General features: G+C 46.9%; 5 protein-coding genes and 1 non-coding gene across 6 annotated transcripts; 2 read left to right on the plus strand and 4 right to left on the minus strand.

The window, feature by feature from the left end:
• Positions 1-1369: 1369 nt before the first annotated feature.
• LOC112872699 lies at positions 1370-2698 on the minus strand. Its single transcript, XM_025935771.1, has one exon. The coding sequence runs from the start codon at positions 2696-2698 to the stop codon at positions 1370-1372; it is 1329 nt and encodes a 442-aa protein (XP_025791556.1).
• Positions 2699-6688: 3990 nt separating this feature from the next.
• On the minus strand, positions 6689-9354 carry LOC112877860 (50S ribosomal protein L18-like). The gene is made up of 2 exons (XM_025942234.1): positions 9254-9354; positions 6689-7301 (listed from the first exon to the last, which is right to left on the minus strand). The coding sequence occupies exon 2, from the start codon at positions 7280-7282 to the stop codon at positions 6938-6940; it is 345 nt and encodes a 114-aa protein (XP_025798019.1). The 5' UTR covers positions 7283-7301; positions 9254-9354; the 3' UTR covers positions 6689-6937.
• LOC112878376 lies at positions 8152-8269 on the minus strand. Its single transcript, XR_003225706.1, has one exon. It is a non-coding gene; the product is annotated as a small nucleolar RNA snoR104 (small nucleolar RNA).
• A 140-nt stretch (positions 9355-9494) lies between the features above and the next one.
• Positions 9495-12293, plus strand: LOC112877861 (30S ribosomal protein S21). The gene is made up of 2 exons (XM_025942235.1): positions 9495-9944; positions 12079-12293. Exons 1-2 carry the CDS (start codon positions 9628-9630, stop codon positions 12086-12088), a joined length of 327 nt encoding a protein of 108 aa, XP_025798020.1. The 5' UTR covers positions 9495-9627; the 3' UTR covers positions 12089-12293.
• Positions 12294-13022: 729 nt separating this feature from the next.
• LOC112878059 (actin cytoskeleton-regulatory complex protein pan1-like) lies at positions 13023-14599 on the plus strand. The gene has a single exon (XM_025942456.1). It carries the CDS (start codon positions 13165-13167, stop codon positions 14431-14433), a length of 1269 nt encoding a protein of 422 aa, XP_025798241.1. The 5' UTR covers positions 13023-13164; the 3' UTR covers positions 14434-14599.
• Positions 14600-14637: 38 nt separating this feature from the next.
• LOC112878058 (nucleobase-ascorbate transporter LPE1) lies at positions 14638-17986 on the minus strand. The gene is made up of 14 exons (XM_025942455.1): positions 17786-17986; positions 17559-17656; positions 17295-17471; positions 17090-17190; positions 16907-16982; positions 16763-16822; positions 16502-16686; positions 16300-16396; positions 15952-16038; positions 15804-15862; positions 15617-15708; positions 15449-15526; positions 15174-15334; positions 14638-15092 (listed from the first exon to the last, which is right to left on the minus strand). The coding sequence occupies exons 1-14, from the start codon at positions 17877-17879 to the stop codon at positions 14874-14876; spliced, it is 1584 nt and encodes a 527-aa protein (XP_025798240.1). The 5' UTR covers positions 17880-17986; the 3' UTR covers positions 14638-14873.

The raw sequence follows: 17986 nt of genomic DNA on the forward strand, positions 1-17986 counted from the left end.
GTGACGCCATGAGAAAACGAAATCGCCGCCTCTGCTTGACATCGCCGCGTGTCTCTGCGGAGAGCGAGATCCTCCGGTTCCTGCTACAATGAATTCATGGTAACCGATGGGTAGTATCGTTTGTCAGTCAGAAACATGTAGCAGATTGGTTGTTGAGCTGACGATGAACATGACAAGTATTTTCTGTAAAATCTGGACCTGATGTATGTCCAGTCACTTGTACAAAAATAGTAGTGTATATTAACTGGGTAATTCCCATCGTATGGACAGTCGAATTTCCTCCTGAAAACTGAACTGGCCATCTTTTTTGATGTACACAGGCTAGCGGCCATCACACGCTCGACAGTGGACACCATCATGCATCCAGTCCTTCATCACAACTGTTGTAATAGTACTTTACAAATCATAAAAATATATGCTTCAACAACAATCAGTGTTATGACCATGGTTTTAAATCGCCGGCTAAGGCGTTTAGCGGCAGAGCTGCCGTGACGGTGTTTAGCGGGCTAAATGCCACAGCGGCTGCCCTTCCTAGCAGTTATAGCCGACTATGCTGTAATCTATGTTGTAACCTGTAATATCCTATCATAACTATGCTGTAACTTGTGACGCCCTATGGAGGCATGTTCAGCTATCTTCCAACATAAGCCAGGAGATGTAAACCGTCCATCCAGAAGGATCATCAGCCATATAGATTGTGGGCTCTGAAGCTTGTAATACCTGGAGCACTGATGAAGATCTATGCTAAACAAATGAAGGCACTGCAGGAGGGTTAACTTCTATAGACAGATGCTATATGAAGTTTTATGCCTCGAGCTAGAAGCAGTCTTGTACAACACTACTTAGGCCCAAGCAATCAGCACATACCACTAGCAACCTCTTTTGTACTGCTGTCACAAGGTTCTAGCTATTGCTCAGCAGCATGCATACAAGAGAAAAAATTGTAAATAAATTAAATATGAGCCCTCGATTTGAACCTTTCCTGTACATATATATACTGTTTGCAACATGTGACATTTAATCCCTTCAGCATAAATAAACATAAACAGGACTAAGGAAACAAAGATTCACAAGTTGTAATCCATCACTAGCAAGGCCAAGAAAAAGGAAGAATACAAAATAGTTATCGTTCTGGATAAACAAAAGGTAGGTAGCAAAGCATACATATGAACGCCAAAAATAAAAACTTTACATGGATGTCTCAACTGTCTTGCAGTATTTATCTATCAGTTCAGTTCAAAAGTATGAGAGCGATTACATACAAGTACCAGCAAATATATCACCTAATTCTAGTAGTAGCCAAGATGCTAACTTCTCCAGATGGAATTCTTGTTGAATGTCCTGATGAGTACCCCATAAAGCAACACTTTCAATACTTGTCAGTCAGTGCTGGTGACTCTGAGTAACAGGGAACATATGAAGTGAACCCATAGGCATCGCTAACAGTGAGGAGAGCACACACTTCCTTAGTGTCCATATCATAAGATATCAGTTTATCATCCCGAGTAAAGATGATTATATCACGATCAGGATGAATGGCAGCCACACTGTAGTCAATTCCAGCTTGGCAACTCTTTTCCCCAAACAGGTGCAAGAAGCTCACACGGTGTTTGAGGACAAATTCTTGTGTATCACCGACCTTAAGGACCCAGATGGACAGTTCATAGTCCACATCATCATCCTCACTACCTTCTGTATGGCCATTAGCATACCGTTCAGAAGGGGCATCGTTATTCTGATAATATTCAGGTTCCTCATGATTGACATAATGCAGAAGCCCTTGGGATTGACCAACAAAATCAGACAGTATACTGCACTCCTCTTTGCGCATCTGAAAAGCCGCAGGCATGAAGCTCCTTGTCTTCCCTTCCACATCTACGGCAATGATGTGATCCCCATCTAAGACCTGACCCTCTCCTACTGAATCGCAAATCAGATATAGCATGCCGTTGATCACGGTGCTCTTCCTCTCAGGTACTAAGCTAAAGCCCTGATAGCGCCATCCTTCACACGGGGCTTGCTTTTCTTCTACGCTCCAGGCGATTTCACTGTGAGTCCACGCCCCAGTTTTCGACGAGTAGGTCTGCACCGAGGTTACGCCGGTGAGCACCTCGTTCGTGAACTGAACCAGGCTGAAGTGCAAGGATACAGCCGGACTGAAAATCAAATAAGCAGACATCCCGTTGCACGGCGATGGAGTCCAGTTGGGTTCAGGCACGGCCAGCCATTGCTTCGTCGCAGGGTTGCACACGACGTAGCTAGGCGACGAGTCTAAGTTATAACCACCACGGTCAAGGAGGAGGAGCCCGTGGCTGGTGTCCATGAGCCTAATGCCGTCATCAGAGTCAGAGGCGGGCAGGTTCCTGAAGAAGGAGAACAAGGGGTCCACGAGGGGCAATGATGTCCCCGACAGGTCGACGAATCCCACGCAGATATGGCGACGAAAGTTATCGCCGCCACCTTCGTCGTCGTCTCCGTCGCGATCGCGGCGGTGGTGGTGTATTTCGTGGAATAAACCCTCTAGAGTCTGGGGGAGCTTACAGCGGTGGAGGGGGTTGGTGATCAGGTTGCGCCAGGCCCTGGAGACGCACTTGAACCGGCAGATGGACCTGAAGGGGACGCGGGAAAGGACCTCCAGCAGAAGATCATCGGGGAGCCCGGCCACCACAGGCGCCCTGGGCCTGCTGGGGCGGTCCATGCCACCGGGAAAGGGGACGGCGCCGCAGTAAGCTGCGAAGCGGAGGAGCCGGATCTGTGAGGGGATGCGCGCAGGAGGGAACGAGATCTGCGATGGCAGGGGTAGCGTACCGGCCGTCGGAGATGGATGGATTAGACGATTAACGGCGCCGGTCGCCGGAGTAGCAGACCAGCTCCGGGCGCCGCGTGTGCGAGCAGATATGGAGCTCCGGGCGCCGATGCGCGCGCGCAAGATGTTCGATCGGCGGATGGAAGCTGCGGCCGAGGAAGAAGAGGAACCAGCATTGCTTTCATGGGGAATTTGGGAGGAAGAAGAGGAACGGAGAGGCAAGAGCCCTGGCACCTCTCATGCTTGCCTGGAAGTTTGCAGTTTGCACTCACGCGGGGTTTGCCACTGGAGACTGGAGTGGAGGCGAGAAATGGAGAGCTCGCGTGCGCGGGACGGGAGGGGACCCCATTCCCCAGCACCGTTGATATTTTTTCCCCACATTGAGATTAGCGTCTTTTTAGGTTAGTGTTGGTAGAGAGAGAATGAATTAGTCCTTGAAGTATAGTAAAACCAGTAGAGAAAGAAAGAGAACCTTGGCCTATTTGAGGAGAATAACTAAGTGCTCAAAGTTTTTAACTGCAGCTAAGACTAGTTCATGAAGTTTTGATTGTCCATTCAGCTTTGATTTGAATTGACCCTTGGATGATATGGAGCTCACATGTCCGGATGACATGGCACCATGTTACCAACGCTAAGAAAAATGGACCCAAAAAAGATAACTTAAAACTCTATGGAGCCAGTTGAGCTTTGAATGAAATTTTAGGGTTGCAGAAGACCAGGGAGTTGCATGGATACCTATAACGGGCTCCAACTCGAGCATGACACGTCACCGAGCTAGCAATGAATACTGGATATGCCGAACTCTGACTGGACTCTGCCTCCAAATCAACATAACATCATTCTATATGATTTTCAGACTGGTTGTATCTTGGAACTCTAACTTGGTTCAGTTCACAAATGACATGTTCATGACCATAACATAGGAGCGCATCTACTCATGAAAAGTTGGCACCAGACTTATAACAAAAGTGCCTTGAGTAGGGATGGCATTGGTCGATCCATGGATCCATTGTAGTTCAACCTCATTAACTATATTTTAAAAAGTTTGACTAAATTAAAATTTAAAATAGTTAGCTAAGTTGATCTATGAATTCTCACTCCATACTCGCCCATAATCAGGACCGGAGAAGAAAGGCAAGGCCCATGGAAAGGATAGTGTTATAAGAAATGTTGCATAGTAAGATGAGGAGAATAGTATCATTATCGATGGAGTGTTGTATCCGATCTGTGATGCAGTAGAAGAGGGCAATCTCTTTGATGAAGATCACATGACTGGATTGATGTGGACGGGAAGACATGAAAAGTATCCTATGCAATTTCAGGTGCACAAATTAATGGCAAGTGTAGCACATTGTCCAATTTTGTTGGTCAATCAATCCCAAAGGCCTCTGCATTACATCAACATCAATCTTGAGGATCCAGACTGTTGAGAATAGATATCCTTACTTTTGGAAATGTTGAAGAATATTTCATACCAAAATGAACTCCAAAACATCATCCAAATTGTACTAATTATTAGTTTTCCAGGAACCAAAACATATTGAACACAAAGTAGAAATAAAAAATATTGAATCCTCGCTCGTGTCAAAATTAATGAACTTATTTCTCTTGAGGAAATGAGCAAAATTTTAGTTAGGGCCTTTTGCGATGGGATTTGCAATTGTTAAAAAATATAAAAAAGAAAGACAATGTATGTTTGTTCATTTTGAGGAAAAAATAAAAAATAGATATGTACACATGCAAACTAGAATTCAAATTTCAACTCAGAATAACTTGCTATGTAGTCCGGTACTTACATTGAGGAACTCATGATTACTCTTCTCCCCATGAATACCTTGAGGTGGATTCAAAACAGCAAAAACTATAGCCGAAAACACTAGGAATTTGCAAGGACAAAGTAGTGTGAGGTGAAATGTAACATTTGACCCCATGCTCATTCAGTCTGAAGATTTCTTATGAAACTGGTAAAGCAAGAATGGAAGGGTTCAAAATAAATGATCAGGATTTCAACACATTCAAGATGCAAAAAGGTGCTACATAAGATTAAGCAAATACTATCCAAGCGATTTATCAACACATATACCAAATAAAATATGAAATGTTCTTGATTAAATGATCCAAATGTTTCCATACATAAAAAGTTATAAGCATTTAATGTGCAAAGGTTCAATATTGCTTACCGGTCGTCGTCATCGAACAACCTTCTACCTGACATTAACCTCCTCCACCACCCTCATATGCGCCGAATGAGCATCAAATTTACCTATGGCGGAGCACTAGATTGCCAGATCTGGTCATTGCCGACCTTTTTTCCACCTCAAACCTACCTCCTCGTGTGCGCCCCAAATCTAGCCAAGAGAAGAGGAATGACATACCTAGTGCCGGCTTGGCAGATGACAGCTTGGGCCCTCAATCAGTGATGACTTATTCTTCACTAGTGATGATGCCTAGGGCTGCCTTCTCCATACCTATGCTGCAAGGATGTTCCGTATTGTCATCCTCTTCACCACCCTTGCAATTTTCATCGCTGATGAGCGTCAGATCTAGATATAAGATATGGTAAAAGGGAGGAGAGTCAGGTTTGGCTAGGATTTTTGGCATCCTCACCAACTCAAGCCTACCTCCTTTTGTGTGCAGCTGCTAGATCCAATCATGGTAGGAAGAAGAGATGCTAGATCTGCCATCACCTTGGACTACGATGACTATTCCTCTATCAACAACGACTCGCCCTTATCAAGTGGCGTGGAGGCAGAGCTTCCTTGGGACAACACCATGATGGCTAGAGATGAAGGAAGACGGCCATGAAAGGATCCCCCACCTGCTCGATTTGGAGGACGGCCATCGGAGATTGGGCCAACAATATTTGGATGTTGGCCAGGGATTGGGGCGATGGTATGGCGGCAGTAGAAGATCGAGCCGGCGACGGCTGGGGATGGGGATGGCGGATGAGGATGGGGCTATGCGGCGGCGACGCTGTGGCTTGTTGTCTAAATAGTCAGTGACGGCTAACCCTAGCAGCACAACTTTTATGCGTGTGCGGGGATAGCCCCCCCCCCCCCCCCCCCCCCCCCCCGGCTAGCTGAAGGGCCAGAATGGCCTAGGTCCATGGGCCACAGTAGGCTAGGTCCAAGTTGGCTCCTCTATTTGAATAGGGAATTTCCAATGTGTTTTACCATCATGGTTAAATTTATTTTCCCGTATCATCAATTTCCATACAATGACCAACATTTTATTACATAATTTCCCTTTTGGTTTGGCCATAATCTTCAAAAAAAATTACTCATGAGGATATTCCGGTTTCGAAGAATAGTCGCCAACAAATGCACATTCTATTTCAGCCATATATGCACCACATCCATGGAAAAAAGAACGTATAGACATGCCATTTTGAGTTTAATGCCTTTGTGATTGTGGATATATTTGGTTGAGAAGGTTTGAGAATCCATGTCAGAAAACTACAACATTACAAACTCGCTTTAATAAAAAGCAGAAAGGGGTCTACCTCCCTTGCTCATGTATCAAGAAACTGCCAACAAAAAAGTATTTCTACCAACTATATGGCATTATCTTGCCACCACATATTACAAACTTCCAATAAAATGAATCAGCAAATGTCATAAATGACTCAATGCCATGTCATCTATGGTTATCTGGACCCCAACAGTTTGTTGCTAAATGTCAAAACCTTGTTCCGAATCAGCTATTAGCCCATCACTCCACAATATCGAGAACTATCAAATTAGAGAAACATACTAGAAGACCTTTTATACATGTGTATCATGTTTAAAAAAATATAAGGTGTCCTACACATAATAATTCATATCGTTGTTTATGACAACTACTAATTTATGAACCCAGAAAAGGAAGGGGAATGACTAAATGAGAACAAAATACATGTTATGAGTGCTGTATTGAGCAGGTTAATACACCTTCAGTTTTGTACACATAGGAGAGGCGACACCTAAAAATCCCAACACAGTAATTTTACGGTCCGTGTTGCATTATGCGGCCTGAGAGTTCAACTTTATAGCAGTAGCAGTATCAAGAAGAACAGTTTGTAACAACGAAACTGAAATCTCAGATTCAAAACACTGTCACATGGCAGTTTAGCTTGGCAGCATTCAGTTTTCCTCACAGCAATTTCACACCGGCATCTCTAAGAGAGTCTATCACGGCCTTGACCTTGCCATGGTACTTCTGGTCTCTTGACATGGAGACAGATACTGCAGGGATACCCTTAAACAGCAAGCGCTCACCGAGCAGCTTTCCAATCTTTGCTGCCGCAGCAACATCCCGCGTTGACTCCATGCTTGACCTCAGGAGTTTCTCCTGCGAGCTTGCGGAGCATGTGACTGTGGCCGATGGGGTGTGGATGACCTGAGCACTCACAAAATTATTTGTGAAATTCATCTTTAGAATATAGGGCTTCAGAAACTTGGTGATTGCAGGCACCCTAGCTGGTGGAGGGGTAACCATATTGTCTAATCAAGCTGACCTGAACAAGCCCAGAAACAAGATAAGATAATTAACCAAAGCACTGATATTGCGTGCTAAACCTTTAAGGTGGTCGAGGAAAAATGAGCAAATAACATAGAATTGTATCTTGTGAATTATAAATGATAAATCCAGGTTGCATACAAATATATCATATAGCATGAATGGACCACCAATATCTAATGGTTCTTGTAACTGCAGGGAAAGCATGTGATATTATACATCATACATCACATTTAGGATAGGAAACTTCAATTGCGCACATAAGTAGTTTACTATGTAGTATTAAGGCTACTGCCTTGCTAGATTTCTATCATGTAATTACACTGACACCACATGTTACATCACAGAGTGATAATATGATTGCCTTATCTTCCAAAAGCCATTCAAGTGTCTACAAAAAAATTAGATGGGCCCAAATTTGGCTTTCTCATCCTATAGCTGCTAATCAACCAATCAGGCCTTAACATAAATTATTTGAACAAGGTAACATACTTCAGAGTCTGAGCTTCTTAAGAACTAATGACTCAGGTGAACAAATACTAGACATCATCGTCATAGACGGAGTTATAACTGAACAATCATCTTAGGATGGCAAGCTAAATCCATTCTATGTGGTTGCTGACAGCAGAGTGGTTGTCTTGTCAATTGTCATTTAAGCCTTAGTACATGATATCACATAACAATAAATTTACTTCAGGAAGATTGATCTGAGTAGGCATCTTACTTTTGAACTAGAAATCAAAGAACATGAAAAAGACCGCAATCAAATAAGCAAGGGTTTTTTTTACAAAAGAAAACAATAACAGAAGCAGCACCTGATCCACTTAAGATGGTTGCTAACAGAGGATATGGCTGTCTTGTCATTTGAGACTTCCAGAACTCGCTTACAATACCACAAGCAGGAAATGACAAATTTACTTTAGGAAGATTGTATCGGGTAGGCATCTTTTCTTTTGAATGCTACCTTTCTTTTCTTCCATTGCACAAACAGAAATCGACATGGATTCAATTGCTAATTGTTACGTTATAGATGGATTACCACATAATGTGACATCAATTGTTTACAGTAGTGCAAGCATAATAATTTTATATATAACACTAGATCATTTCTGCTCAGTTCAAACAAAGAAAACGGATGAACAACAAAAATTTCTGATGCATAAACAACTAAGAACACATATTAGCACTTAACATCTAATATGTTTGCATGGTAAAACAACAAACTTGTTAGTCAATCTGCTTTTACAGAATGCAGACATCTGATAATATATCCGATACAAAAGAACCTCTTAGCTGAAGCTAAAGCGCATTTCACTGCATTTGTGTATGCAAAGTCCAGGAATTGATACTGTTCCAGACTGAAATGGAAACTGTTTCCCCGACAAGATTACAGGAAATAAGCAAGAGCAGTTTCCAAAAGAAAACGTAATAACTGCTACCTTTTCACATCTAAAAATACATAGTAAAGGGTGGCACGACATGGGTTTGGGCTTGGGAAGCACCTCCATAGCAATTCTATCAGCTGGTTCACATACGAGCCCACAAGGCATCAATATTTATTTGAATAGTCCATTCACTACGTTTTTTTATCTCTGTTCTTCTGTGTACTCTTCGGTAGGTAAGCAGTCGAAATTTTTAAACTGAGAAACTTCAGAGACACATGAACAGACAACAACATATTGGGGGTTTCCGTTTGTAGCTGAATCGTTTAGGAACAGGGCATTTTTTGTCACAACTCAGGACCGCAGGCTAAGATCCCAAACGAATGTAGCACGACAAATCCGACCAGGCTTGTACCGAACTGCAAAGACGTACTAGAAGGAATGTTTGTTCCAAAATTGGGCGGTGCTCCGATCCACCATGACAAACCCTTGTCGGCGGCGCTGGGGGCAAGCGCTGGCGTGAAACCCTAGTGCAGCGGAGAGAGAAAGAGAGAGGGAGGAAGTGTACCGGGGCGCAGTCGTCGCTTCCTTCTCCCCGCGGCCGAGGAAGCTCGCAATCGCCTGCCGTCAGCCGCCGCCGCAAGTGACAGCCCTGAATTGCTATTGGCGCTGAAATGAGAAGAGGAAGCTATTCACTGGGGGGAAATACAAATTTGTTCCACTGAATGGTTGTGCCCTATAGGACCACTGTGAAAATTTGAAAGATTACAGGGGTCTAGATGCTAAAATAAAAACGGACGGTCACGAAGGTACCTGGAGCCAGACACGCCGGATCCGACGCTCCGTTAACGAAAGGCGAAGGGAGCGAGCAGCGCGAGTAGGCGGGGAGAGCGAGTGTGCGGCGGCGGCGGCGGCGGCAGCGAGAGGAGACGAAAGGGAACGATGCAGGCGCTGGCAAGGGCGTCGCGGGGGATCGCGGCGACGGTGCGGCCGTCAGCGATGGAGGCGGGGCACGGCGGGCAGCTGCAGCAGGCCCGGGGCATCGTGGTGCAGGTGAGGGACGGGAACCTGGACCGGGCTCTGTCGATCATGGAGCGCAAGATGCGGTCCAGCGGCATGGAGCGCCTCATCCGGGCGCGCACCCACCACCATGTCAAGGACTCGGAGAAGCGCGTGCTCGCGCGGAAGGCGCTCATGCAGCGCGTCCGCTCCCAGGAGCTCGGCAAGAAGCTCCGCGAGATCCTCATCAAGAAGATCAGGTCAGTACCACAGCCTCCTCACCAGTATTCACGCCATGAGTTCCTATGTCCTGTTGCTTGCGGGTTCTTGCGGGTTATCGTTTTGATCCGACTTTTAGTCGGCGGCTGTGTCGCTGTGAGGAATCGAGGTGGCTATTGTTGTGCTCGCCAGGTGCTCGACGAAATGACTGCTGGAGTTTTAGTTGTGTGCTGGTGGAATTTGGTGGAATTTGCAAGTAACAGAATCGATTAAGTTATGCTAATGAGAATTTGATGTTGTGCACGCGTGAGAACCTGAACTGGAGATGCAACACATATGTGTAGTATGGAGACGCAACACGTGTGTAGTAAGGTACAAGCTATGAGCACCAGGGAGTTTCATATGCTGTATTTACTAACCTTTTGATGGTAGCAGTAGCAAATTGTGCGAAAAGAGATGTCACGGTATTAGTAATTTTTGTGCCATATTGTGCAGCAACTATTTAGTTACAGAGTTGGAACACTAACCTGCAATTGCTCCCATTGTCTTATTGGCAGCAAATCCTACACTCCATCTTTGTTAACCTTTTTTCACATTTCTAGCTGATTTAGGATTGCTTTTCAGTTCCTTGCCCTTGATGACTTATATTTGCTGTAATTTTGAGCGCTCTTATTAGTGAAGTTCTGAACAACCACTATTGCGTATGTAGAGAGAATGTCTATGTAGGAGGAATTTTTAATAAATAGTAGGGTTAGTGAACAGATGCTGCCCTTCATCAAAGATATACAGATGTGATAGGCAGACTGCTCACATCAGCATTTGGGAAATATCGAATCTATGACCCTCAAGTTTATGATCCAGTAATGAAACTGATATTTGGGTAAATCTTGAAATGAAAAGGTATGGATTGGTTTATCTACTTATGGATACATTTATATCAAGTTGATTCATAAATTATAAATTACTCGATCCAGAAATTAACTCTGTGTATGTCATGTCAGTTAACAGGGTTATTCTAAGGGAAGTTCCTTGTTCTGTCTATGTTTTGCATCTTGCTGTAATGTTTCATTAGGAGTATTGAATCAACTCTACCGATGATGTTTGTGTAGTATATATCTCTTCGTACACAGCCTGAAATACATTGCAAGTTGCATGGAACATATGCCATCTAATTTATACCAGGCAGCCACTCATTTTGCCACAATTTAAGAAGATGTGCCAAAAAGAAAAAAGAAAGAAATATCATGATAGTGATCATCTCAAAATAACGTTGATATAGTGTCTAAAAATTATTCTTGGCGCCAGCCCCCACAATGAACTGTGATGCCTGGACTATATAAGTTGATGGATGCTGGCATGACTATTGATGTGATTGCAGATTTTACGGAGTTAGATGTTGTGTGATTACGCTTTTTATACATGATTTAATGAGGTAATTGTGATTTAATTTCGGGCAAAGAAGTGATGAAGATTTTATTATGGCTGTATGAATGTTTCATTTAACAATTAACACACAGACATCATTACTCCTGGATTTGTTCATCAAATTCATTATAGAATAAATTTCAGAAAACCAGGCTTTGCTGTCATTGTTGTAGAAAGCTCATATGTTTTGGCTTATCATACATCAGGTTCAATGGTCATGTTGTTTCACAAGTGTCCACACCTAAACCAAATCCCAGTTATCACGCTATTTGACCTTCAATGTCAATTTGTCATTCATTTTAACTAGTTGACAAATATTAGCAGCTACGGCAGTGGAATTGCAGGTAGCATTGGCATGTCTGTTCAAGTTAGATTTTGTTAGAGTGGGGTTTGTGAAACTATATCACAACAAAATATGGGTCATGTGTCACAGTCAAGAAACCAGAGTTTTCTGACAGTATTATAAATTTGCTCATTACAAGATTACCTTTCAAGTCTGAATTACTATAGATGCTCTTGTTAAATTGACTAGTATGAAAAGTCTGCGCTGCCAGCTAGGCAGCTACAGAGAAATCCAAGTTTTTTTGAAAAAAGGAACATTGAAGGGTAGAATCTGAGACTGGCAACAAAAATCTGTTGCTGCGCAACGTCCTTTCATTTGATTGTCAAAAGAAGCAGTTGTTGGTGTGTTAATTATTTCTGAATGAATTATTACCTCTTTATTCATCGGTAAATTATTGCTCTGTGCAGGGGGCAGTGAGGGCATATCTAGCAATCAGCACATCGGCAGTTTACCAGTAGTATTACCGTACATGTAATCAGTGCCCAATGATGGATATGTTTGGAGTGGCTTGATAACAACTCGTCGGCAACCTTGAGAGAGAAAGCTTTTGTTGTATTGCATCAGGGACAAATTGATGATTTTGATTAAAAAAATGATGAATTGATGTTTTGGTTCAAAATAACGAATTGATGGTACTGTTGATGAGTTTTCTCTTTACATACTTATTGGTATCTATATTCTATTAAAAAAATTATCTAATGACCTATGGATTGAATTGCTGTTAGTGCATGACTTGGTTGCCATCAAAGATGTTCTCATACCACGCAAGGCCCACGCATCAGTGGGATGACAGAAGAGACTCATCCGTCATCTATAGCGGTGAGTAATGCCATGCTTCAACCGTGGCAGAAGGAAGAAAAGCCCTACAGCGGGAAGCGGGAAGGGATGTATCCCGCCCGTATTGGTGGAATCCTGTTTTTATCCGGTATGATCCGTATTTATAAAATTCGAAAAAAATTTAATAGACACACCATATGTCCTCTCTTATTTCTCAACATCAATTGATGCACTTCACGATTTAATCATAGAAAACATGAAACTTTAATCATATTTTTTTAAAATAGCTTGCGTAAAAATATGTGTGGTGTTATATTCATACGAGGTGAATGGTGATTTAATAATAATGTAAATTTCTTTCTGGTTCCCGTCCGTTTCCGTAACCTATATATCCCGTTTCCGTTTCTATTCCCCGGCTATTATGCTCCCGCTTCCGTTTTCTATAATAAAATACAAGAACGGAAATGGTTGAGGGTTTCCGTCCATTTTCATCCCTACCTGTGCGGGCAAAAGACCTGCGGAAAACTGTACTTCCCATGCTCAGAAAATCTACAGGGGGTCATCCCAAAAGGAAAATCTATGCGCTGTGGGCCACCACCCGCAATCGACGCGAAACAAATTTTATTTTTCTGCCGTCTTTTTTCCGAGTCAGTTCCAGCCTTCCAGGGCGCAAGCCCCCTTTGCGGCGATCGCCGGGGAGCGGAGGGGAGGAATCGATGGATGCGGCGCCGGGCGCGAAGCCGACAAGGCGGGAGCCGCCTCCCTTACCTCCTAACTACGTCAGCCTCCGGCACCTCCAGGAGCTCCGCCTCAAGGAGAAGGAGGAGCAGGAGAGGCGGCGGCGGGAGGAGGAGGAGGAGGCCGCGGCTAGGCGGGAGGCGGAGAAGGCCGCCGCGGCTAGGCGGGAGGCGAAGAATGCCGCCGCGGCTAGGCGTGAGGCGAAGAAGGCCGCCGCGGCTAGGCGGGAGGCGGAGAAGGCGGCCGCGATTAAGCGGGAGGCGGCGCTGAAGGAGGAGGCGAAGGGCCGCGCCGTCTCGTGGGAGGCCTCCGGCGGGGACAAGGAGAGGCATCGCGGCGGCGGGCAGGTGCAAGGGCAGGGGCACCAGTGGATCGCCGTGGCGCATCGGGCCCCGGTCACGTCTCCGTGGCCGATGGGGCGCCGGCAAGGCGCGGCCGGGAAGAACGAAGCGGCGATAGGAGGAGGCCGTGGCAAGAAGGGGCCGGACGATTCCATCCCGGACAATGCCCCCCATGGTGGAGGGAAGCACCGGGTGAAGGGGAAGTGGAAGGGGACGGGGAAGGAGAAGCTCGCCGATGCGCTTCCTGCTTCATCGCAAGGCGGCAAGCCTGCTGAGGTGGTTCCTCAACCATTGCACGGCGGCAAGCCGGAGAGCAAAAGTGAATCGAAGGCGAAGGGGAAGGGGCCCGGAGATCAGGCCGCGGAATCGAGCTCCAGTGACGTGCCAGGCGAGCCAGCCGACGCAGCCATCTTGTCCTCACGAGGCCGCTTCCAGCGCGGGAGACCGACGGGCGCTGGTGGCCGGAGCGCAGAGACGTGCGCGGGAATCGCGCCGGAGAAGGCGGCCGGCCCGTCGCCGCCGCGAGGCGTGAAGTCGGACGACATGGGGAAGCCGAAACCCTCAGCTGCCAGGCGCGCAGACGCGATGGCTGGCAGCAATTCGCCGGATGGGAAGAAGGCAGCTCCGGCCCAGGCCCCGTGCCCCTCTGTCACCGACGGCAGCAGCAAACCGACGAGCGATGGCGAGCTCCGCAACACCATGGAGGCAAAGCCCGGGGGCCTAGTAGAAGGTCAGCGCCGGCGGCAGGTGGCAGTGGTTCAGGCCGTGGCCGAGCTGAACCCGCGGGGTGCGAGGTGTTCGGCTGGGCCCTGGCGCGGCCGAGGCAATGAGGCCACGGAGCAGCACGGGCGAGTGTGGGTGCCAAAGGCGGCGGCGGCCGGATCATCTGCCGGCGCCGAGCTTTGAAATTGCCGGAGTAGATGAATAATTGGGCTGCGATTGAATCGCTTGGAGCTTGGGGCGAATTACACTGGTGATGGCTTGACTAATCTTTAGTGAATACCTGACTAGTTATGGGATGATCTGTGAAAAGAATCGAAGCGTTCTTCTTGTTCCTCAATCTATTTGGCTACACGGCATTTGTGTTCTGTTTCAAATAGAGACTCTGAAGAAAAAAACTAGTGACTGAATTATTGCAAAATCTCCCCTTGGTTGATGGCAGCAATAGCATCCTAGTATCCCAGAAAGTACAATAGTTCATCATCCAAGATGCTTTATAGCAAAACTTCTAGCTCCCTCCCAACTGTTTGATAGGGGATATTAAACTGGTTCTATGGCCCTGAATTAATGTTTAGTTTCTACTTTCCATCAGTCACATAGAACATCATCATCTTCCTCTCGACATCCTAAAACGACGGGAAGTACTTGCTCAGGCCATAAGGCAGAGCGTAGAACTCCTCGCTCCTAGAGTCATGCCTGTAGGACTTGAACTTCTCCCACCAGTGCCAGCCCCTGTCCTTCCTCACACTAGCGTCCCAGTACAGGTGGGTGCAGTCCAGGAGGTAGGCGAGTATGGCGGCCACTGTCGCCGGCGAGGAGAAGATGATGTTGACGATCACATTGAACTGCAATATCAAGATGAGAAAATGATCAGAGTATGAAGACTAGAGGAATTTGTTTGTCACAATCATGTCAAGTGCGCTTACCGCAACCGAATGGGTGTGAACTGGCCCGAAGCCAAAGAACATCTCATAGATTCGGAAGTACTGTGGAATGGACAGTCCCAGGAACAAGGAGATGCTGAGTATGAATTTTGTTCTCAGGGTGTTGAGGTTGCAGTACTGAAGTAGGGAGATGCCTGCACCAACTGTGTCAAGCAGAAAGCAAGTTCAGATCAACAAAACATGATATTAAAACTCCAGGGTACATAGTATCACGGGGTAAATGTAAAACTGATATGGGCTGGGACCATAAGGCTAACCTGAATAAGCAAAGAGGACACAGTACAGTGCGGAGAAAAGTGGCAATGGAATAGATGCAAGAAGTGCCCCAAATTTCCCTGCAGGTCATATGAGTCAGGCAAAGTCGCAACCATGAAACATTGAAGACTGATATAGCACTACAAATTTCAGAGAATGAGATAGCCTACCAAACAACGAGAAGAAAATCATGAACAAGGCTGAGATCTTTATAACTCGCCGGCTTCCAACTCGCGTCAATGCCAGCAGACCTGCATTCTCACTTTGAAAGCAACGAAAACAGGTTACTTCAAAATATTTCAGTTTGAACTGGTTCACTAGATAAAATATCAGCAGATAAAGGGTAGAGTGCATTACACTGAAGCTGCTGTGCCTGTCAATGTACCACACATCCCGTCCAGTATGATGGATATGCCCTGATGTATTTTGGAAGTTGCATTTCAGTTAGTGTAATCCATGTAAAAGACAGTCAGCAGAACTGAACATTTTTTTATTCGTATTTTACCTCCCAGCCGATTCCACGTGAGAACACTGAAGGTGGGCAGAATGTTGCGCCTGAGTATCTTGACACCACGATTAAGGTGCCGGTGGACTGCAAGGAAAGTTGCTCAGTATTTGAGTAAAATCAGGGTATTTTTAGGGACCCATTGATCGGTCTTAGAACAAGCAAAATTACTGTTCAAGATTCCCAATTATTTTTTCGGAGGATCGTGCGTATATGCTTAACTATTCTGCTTGATTTTTGCCATTGTTTACTGAATAGAAGCTTCAGGGATGAAATGCTGTATTACTAGGATGTGCCTTGTTGCTGAAAATAAAAGAACTCGGTGACATGATAGCATCAAGAGCAGACCTCAACAAGCGACACAAAAGCAGCAGCCATCATGGCCAAGCAATCCTGGAAGCAGAAAATCGGGTACCCCCACTGGAACGGGTAGGGAAACCTGACCCTGCTCAGAGCAGAACACACAATCGAACACATTATCAGCTCGGAGCACAGCAACCCAGAAGCAAAACCAAGCAGAACACATCGGCCGTGGGAACGATTGGCCTACCAGGGTGAGCCCTGGATGATCCCGGCCCGGTCGGTGCGGCAGCTGAACTGCGTCACGGGACCCCTCTCGTTGTAGGCGCCGGCGGCCGTCAGGATCTCGGCGTAGACCCACACGATGACAATGGTCACCAGCACGGCGCACCGGCCGAACACGAAGCTCCCCTTCACGAAGAAATGGGCGGCGTACTGCAAGGGCGAAGAAATGGCCGTCAGATACTGCTGATGCCATGGCGCCGTACGGCACGGTGGTCTCGTCTGTTACCTCTGCGAAGAGCACCAGGAGAACAAGGGCGGGGAGACCCACTTCGATGCATTTGGCGACCTGCAGGGAAGAAGAATCCAGACGGATAAGCGAGCTGCACTGGCGAAAGAGGAGGAGATTGCCCTGCCGCGCCGACGAGCTCACCCCGGGGAACGTGAAGTAGAAGAGCCCCAGCCCCGAGAGCGTCACGAAGGGGGCCGCCGCGAGGGGGCTCAGGAACCTGACACGCACGGCGGCACAGCGACAGCGACAGCGTCAGTGCAAGAGCAAGCAAGAATACAGAGACGACATGGACGGAGGGAGTGGCAAGAGGAGTCGTAGCAAGACCTTATGAAGACTCTCCATATGCCGAAGAAGCCGATGACGGCCTGGAAGACGCCGGCGATGATCAGCGCGCCCTGGAGCGACCTCATCGTGAACACGAACCTCTGAAGAGAGATACGGACGGCGTCGAGCCGTCGATCAGGATCAGATCAGATCAGTCACGCTGCAGAAAAGAGGAGAGAGGGTTGATGTGCGGTGCGGCACGGACCTCGAGAGGGTCGATGATGATCAGGTATCGCGGGCTGAGGGCGATGGCGGTGGTCGCGTAGATGTAGGTGTAGGAGCCGGCCATCACCGCGGGGAGCCGCGTGCCGAAGTGGACCTGCAGGAGCGTGTTGATCCCGGCGAGGAAGAGGATGGTCTGGATCACGATCGCCTTCTCAGCCTGCGTCCACCGTGTCGCGCTCGTCAGTGCTCGTCGATCACCAAGCAAACGGAAGGGGGGAACGGAGGAGTGAGGCGGTAGGCTTACATGGCCGCCGCCCATGAGCGGGACGAGGATGGTGGCGATGAGGACGGTGGTGCCGAGCATGACCAGGTAGTGCTGGAAGGCCACGAGCACCGTCGTCACTGCAACGGAGCAGCAATCGGGGTCAGAGCTCACGCACGGCAGCAACAGCATCGACCGCCATCGTCGCCCACAGCAACAAGATCAGATCAAGGAAAATCAAAGCAGGTACGGTGGTGGCAGTAACGTACGCCATGGCGGGGGGCTGGTGATGCAGTAGTCGACGCCGGCGAACTGCTCCTTGACGGGGTGCGGCACCAGGTCCTCGGCCTTCACGGGGGACATGGCGGCGGCCGGCCTAGCCTAGCTGGCTACCTCCTCGCCGCGCGAGGAGGACCGAGGGAGGGAGAGGGGCGGCGACGCTTGCAGTGAAGCGGTCGGAGGAAGAAACG

The sequence above is a fragment of the Panicum hallii genome, chromosome 9 (assembly GCF_002211085.1).
Source record: "Panicum hallii strain FIL2 chromosome 9, PHallii_v3.1, whole genome shotgun sequence".
In the NCBI taxonomy this organism is placed as follows: domain Eukaryota; kingdom Viridiplantae; phylum Streptophyta; class Magnoliopsida; order Poales; family Poaceae; genus Panicum; species Panicum hallii.

Excerpts from the sequence above, each read along its gene's own strand:
- LOC112872699 (XM_025935771.1), bottom strand. The coding sequence starts at position 2,698 with ATGGACCGCCCCAGCAGGCCCAGGGCGCCTGTGGTGGCCGGGCTCCCC.
- LOC112877860 (XM_025942234.1), bottom strand. The coding sequence starts at position 7,282 with ATGGTTACCCCTCCACCAGCTAGGGTGCCTGCAATCACCAAGTTTCTG.
- LOC112877861 (XM_025942235.1), top strand. The coding sequence starts at position 9,628 with ATGCAGGCGCTGGCAAGGGCGTCGCGGGGGATCGCGGCGACGGTGCGG.
- LOC112878059 (XM_025942456.1), top strand. The coding sequence starts at position 13,165 with ATGGATGCGGCGCCGGGCGCGAAGCCGACAAGGCGGGAGCCGCCTCCC.
- LOC112878058 (XM_025942455.1), bottom strand. The coding sequence starts at position 17,879 with ATGTCCCCCGTGAAGGCCGAGGACCTGGTGCCGCACCCCGTCAAGGAG. Across the intron at positions 17,472-17,558 it reads CGCTCATGGGCGGCGGCCAT|GCTGAGAAGGCGATCGTGAT; the intron begins GTAAGCCTACCG and ends CGGTGGACGCAG. Across the intron at positions 16,397-16,501 it reads ATCATCCAGGGCTCACCCTG|GGTCAGGTTTCCCTACCCGT; the intron begins GTAGGCCAATCG and ends TGCTCTGAGCAG.